This window comes from Protobothrops mucrosquamatus, unplaced genomic scaffold (genome assembly GCF_001527695.2).
Source record: "Protobothrops mucrosquamatus isolate PMUCROS unplaced genomic scaffold, P.Mucros_1.0 scaffold_50, whole genome shotgun sequence".
Taxonomy (NCBI): Eukaryota; Metazoa; Chordata; class Lepidosauria; order Squamata; family Viperidae; genus Protobothrops; species Protobothrops mucrosquamatus.
This window is the reverse complement of record NW_015386126.1, coordinates 1639898-1644811: the sequence shown is the minus strand read 5'-3', so window position 1 is coordinate 1644811 and position 4914 is coordinate 1639898. Positions and strand designations below refer to the sequence as shown.

General features: G+C 49.1%; 1 protein-coding gene across 1 annotated transcript; it reads left to right on the top strand.

Annotated features, from left to right (window-relative positions):
• Positions 1-2058: 2058 nt before the first annotated feature.
• Positions 2059-4257, top strand: TMEM127 (transmembrane protein 127). Its single transcript, XM_015811626.1, has 3 exons — positions 2059-2302; positions 3190-3354; positions 3950-4257. The coding sequence occupies exons 1-3, from the start codon at positions 2059-2061 to the stop codon at positions 4255-4257; spliced, it is 717 nt and encodes a 238-aa protein (XP_015667112.1).
• The last annotated feature ends 657 nt before the right edge of the window (positions 4258-4914 follow it).

Sequence of the window (4914 nt, the reverse complement as noted above, 5' to 3'; positions counted from 1 at the left end):
ACGTGTGTGTGGCCTTTGTCAAACTGTTTTTAGATGTTAGTGGTCTTGAAACGAAAGACGAAGGAATGTTTTGTGAAAATACTGCGCCAGACCCCCCATTGCTTTAAAGGAAATATCCTTGTGACTATTGGGCTTAATCCCTTTCTTCGGTCTGAGAATTATTGTCGTCCTTCACGTTTTTGCTAACCCAGATTCCAAGCCTCTTCACGTGCCTTTAAGGTTGGGAACCAATCTTGTTGTTTTTTCCTCTGCTTGACCTTGGCAAATGTCCCTAACATTTTCCAGCCCAACGATTAAACTCTGGTAGCTAGAAGCGAACTTAGACGCATCGATCCATATCATGGCCACTTAGAAGCAAGACTTTCTGGTCCCATCNTCCAGGAGGACACCCAAGTTGCGTGCCCTCTCTGAGGGGGCCAAAGTTTCACCCCCTATAGACAGCGATGGAGTCAGCTGGCTATGCCGGGGCGCCGGCAACCACAGCCACTCGGTCTTGGAAGGGTTGAGTCTGAGTCTGTTCCTCCCCATCCAGACCCGTACGGCCTCCAGGCAACGGGTCATCACGTCAAGGGCATTGCTGTGTCCCAAGGTCACGTGATTGCCTGTTGAGACCTTCTGACAGGCAAAGTCAATGGGGAAGCCAGATTCACAACAGTGTTACTAACTAAACAATTGTAGTGGTTCACTTAACAACTGCCTTGCTTAGCAACGGAAACTTTGGGCTCAATTGTGGTCATAAGTGGAGGACTACCTGTACTACACTGTGGATTCCTGCCCCGAGCATGGATTGAATTCAATAACGTATATGGTTTCTTTTCATTCTTTTAATTATTGAGCTATTTATAAAAATCAATTCTGGAAGAGGACACTGGAAGAAACCTTGCTCCTTCTATTAAGTCTGCAAGCATCGAACTTTGACTGAATTATTTCTGGCCTGAATTGTGTCCTAATTAAAAATCTAATAACCTCCAGCCTTGTGCACACTAGGTTGCAAGGTTAAAAAGAGTCTGGCAGTGAATTGTGGTTTCTGTGCCCGCAGCATCTTTTTCTTAGGAAGATCCTAGAGAGAGCTAACAGCATCCTGCAGAGTGGCTTATTTCTGGCTTGAGCCCAAGAGAAAGAAATTGTCAGGGTAAATGGACAAAATGTGTCTTTCTTGTTCAGATATATGGCTAAATTGCACCTGCATATTCAATCCATAGATGAATGTTTCATTTTCTTTGGCCTTTTAAATAGGCACTCTTTAAAGGTAATCTGGTTCAGGAATTAGATAAAATAAATGGTAATGCTATTTAAGAGTGGTTAAGGAAAGAGTTGCTTCTTATCAGATTGCTTTGCTGAGAACAAAAGAGTGTGTAGATGTACCGTGGCCTTGAGAGTAAGAGCTCCCATCATGTTTAATATTTCTCAAATGGCGGTTAGTATCTTCAAGTATTACGCATGTTGCTGTCAGTATGGTGGAGACGTGTGTGGCCTTTGTCAAACTGTTTTTAGATGTTAGTGGTCTTGAAACGAAAGACGAAGGAATGTTTTGTGAAAATACTGCGCCAGACCCCCATTGCTTTAAAGGAAATATCCTTGTGACTATTGGGCTTAATCCCTTTCTTCGGTCTGAGAATTATTGTCGTCCTTCACATTTTTGCTAACCCAGATTCCAAGCCTCTTCACGTGCCTTTAAGGTTGGGAACCAATCTTGTTGTTTTTTCCTCTGCTTGACCTTGGCAAATGTCCCTAACATTTTCCAGCCCAACGATTAAACTCTGGTAGCTAGAAGCGAACTTAGACGCATCGATCCATATCATGGCCACTTAGAAGCAAGACTTTCTGGTCCCATCTTATATCTGCATGTCATCATCAATTGTCTCTTTTTGCTTCCTCAACAGAGTCCAGAGACCACCCCTCTCCTGATGTTATGTCCTGTCTGCAGGCCTTGTGTTGATCTGCCGTCTCCTGGCTAGTATCCAGTAGCACTGGCAGTACTGACCTCTGAAAATCCCAAGTGTTTCAGTCTTCGTTGTCGCATTGGATTTATTTGGCCGGACATCCGAAAGGAGATCCATGTATACCCCAAGTGGTTCAGTGTTGCCCAGCGGCCGAAGGCGAAGAGGGCAAGATGGGAGTGCCTTGCCAAAGCAGCCTGAAAGGAGCCTGGCATCTGCCTTGCCCGGGGCCCTCTCAATAACGGCCCTGTGCACTGCCTTGGCAGAGCCTGCCTGGCTAAGGATTCATGGGGGCACCTGTTCTCGCCAGGAGCTGGGTGTTGCCGATGTGCTGGGATACATTGACCCGGATCTACTTAAAGGTGAGAAGGAAATGAAAAAAGGGATTGGATTGGTGCTCTTAAAGATAACTGTAGATTGGCCTGTGTGTCTGATCCTCTGCTGTTTATTTGGCCAGAGTCACGGTCACCTACAGTAGGTCAGTGTTTTTCAACCTCAGCAACTTAAAGATGGTGGAATTATGCATCCCGGCTGGGGAATTCTGGGGAATTGAAGTCCATGCATCTTACAAGTTGCTAAAGCTGAGAAAGACTGACCTGGGTGGTAGACGTGCTGCAGGTTTAAACTAACTGCTTGCAAAGGGGAAAACCATTTCTTGTGAAGATCTGTGGGTGGAAAGGAAATTTCTGCCTCATCTTAAATAGAGTTTCACTGTCTTCTCCCTAATGTTAAATCTGTACTTTGTCTTGAAGTTCAGCAAGCAGATGTCTGAGGTTCTAAGCCAGGGGTAGGCAACCTTGGCTCTTTTATGACAGGTGGACTTCAGCTCCCAGAATTCCTGAGCCAGCATGGTTCACCTTGGAAACCTCTCCCTTTCCCCTCAGCATGGCTGGCTCAGGAATTCTGGGAGTTCATTTTCATCCATTAAACACTTTTTTTATATATAAACCACGCAGTTTGAGATATTTTCCTTCCACCCAAACTCAGCCTTCTGTAACTTTGACTCCTCGAGATTTGTGAATTTTTTAGAATCCTGACTAACAGCTTCGCTGGGCAATTCCGAGAGACAAATTATCCATATCTGAAGAATATCCCAGTAACAGAAGGCTTTGTCGGAATCAGAATATTCAGCGAATAATATTGCATTGGGCTACAGACATTTCTGAATTTGTGAAACGACGAAGCGTTTCTGATCAGAAGTAATGCCACTAACGCAAACTACTCTTTGATTCTCTCTCCCTCCTTCCAGACTACTGCATGAACCCCCAGACGGTGTTGTTACTTCGGGTGATTGCTGCTTTCTGCTTCTTGGGAATCATCTGCAGCCTTTCAGCTTTCCTTCTCGACGTCTTTGGGCCCAAACATCCTGCACTGAAGATTACTCGGCGTTACGCCTTTGCTCACATCCTTACAGGTAGCTGGGCAGCCTTGGCTTTGGGTTCCGCTTCGTGTTCCTTTGGGGAGCTCCCGTGGGGCTTCCACAACCGTCCGTTTCTCTTACTGGTCCATCAAATACTTACATCTCTCCCCATCTATGCTTTATCTTGAGCCTTGAGCAGACCCTTTGGTGTGTTCCTACAGTGTTAATTTTTCCCCTCGTGAAATTATTGAGCTTATGCGCCACATTGCTTTACGAGTCCCATCTGCATTGAAGGCACAATTAGTTGGTCTCTCTCCCTCTCTCTCTCTCTCCCTCTCTCTCCCTCCCTCTCTCTCTCTCTCTCTCTCTCTCTCTCTCTCTCTCTCTCTCTCTCTCTCTCTCTCTCTCTCTCTCTCTCCCTCTCCCTCTCTCTCTCTCTCTCTCTCTCTCTCTCTCTCTTCCTCCCCCTCCCTCCCTCTTTCTCTCCCTCTCTCTCTCTCTCCCTCTCTCTCCCTCTCTCTTCCTCTCTCTCTCTCCCTCCCTCTCCCTCTCTCTCTCCCTCTTTCTGTCTCTGTGTCAGCCTGAGAAAGCGTCATTGCCCGTGCCCTCCTTCCCCATGTTTCCATCCGTCTTTTCCTTCTGCCCGCAGTGCTGCAGTGTGCCACCGTGATCGGGTTTTGCTACTGGGCTTCGGAGCTGATCCTCGCACAGCAGCAGCAGCACAAGAAGTACCACGGCTCGCAAGTCTACGTCACGTTTGCCGTCAGCTTTTACCTGGTGGCTGGAGCCGGCGGGGCCTCCATCCTGGCCACGGCCGCCAACCTGCTGCGCCACTACCCCACTGAAGAGGAGGAGCAGGCCTTGGAGCTCCTCTCCGAGATGGAGGAGAACGAACCTTACCCCACCGAGTACGAAGGGATCAACCAGTTCCAGCCACCTCCGGCTTACACGCCGTAACGCTTTCCCGGACGATGGCTGGGGCAAAGGGGGTTTCTTCCAGCCCGTCCCCAAAGTCAACCTGCACACAATTGCTTGGGAATACGTTCCTTTCTCTTCCTGGAACCTCCTCTTGTAGGTCTTTCTCCCCCCCCTTCCTTCCTCCCCCCTCCCCCACGTGGATCTGCTCCCTTTTACCGTTTCCTGTCCAGGGAGAGGGCTGCAGAAGACCTGCGCCTGCAGCGGCCTCCGAAGCAGTCGTGTTCCGAAGCAATTGGGGGACAGTTGGGGGTGGGGTTTGAACCTCAGGCATTCAGGGGCCACGAGAACTGCCCGACGTTTTCTAGCTGCAAAGAGCTGCAGAGCTCGGGGGCTCCAGAGGGAGGTCTGGAGAGAGGGAAAGGAGGATGCGAAAAGGAAAGGCACGTAGACAGCTTGATTGAACGGGAAAGGGCTGGGGGGATGGGGGGGAGGAGGAGGAAAGGGTTCCACCATTTTTGGCATTGCGCTAGGACGTTTCGCACAGGTGGGCGTGTGGGCAGCGGAGAATCCAGCCGTCCCGTACCCCCACCCGCAGAGCTCCTGTCTCTCCTTCGGGAGAAGAGCGGAAGGGGACTCTCAGATGTTCGCCCCTGGGGCCAACAGGCTTGGCTTTCAGCACCCCGGAAGATGGGACTC

Bases quoted from the DNA above. Each gene is read 5' to 3' on its own strand.
- TMEM127 (XM_015811626.1), top strand. From the start codon at position 2,059: ATGTATACCCCAAGTGGTTCAGTGTTGCCCAGCGGCCGAAGGCGAAGA. The intron at 2,303-3,189 runs GTGAGAAGGAAA...CCCTCCTTCCAG, and splicing joins TGACCCGGATCTACTTAAAG to ACTACTGCATGAACCCCCAG. The intron at 3,355-3,949 runs GTAGCTGGGCAG...TTCTGCCCGCAG, and splicing joins CTTTGCTCACATCCTTACAG to TGCTGCAGTGTGCCACCGTG.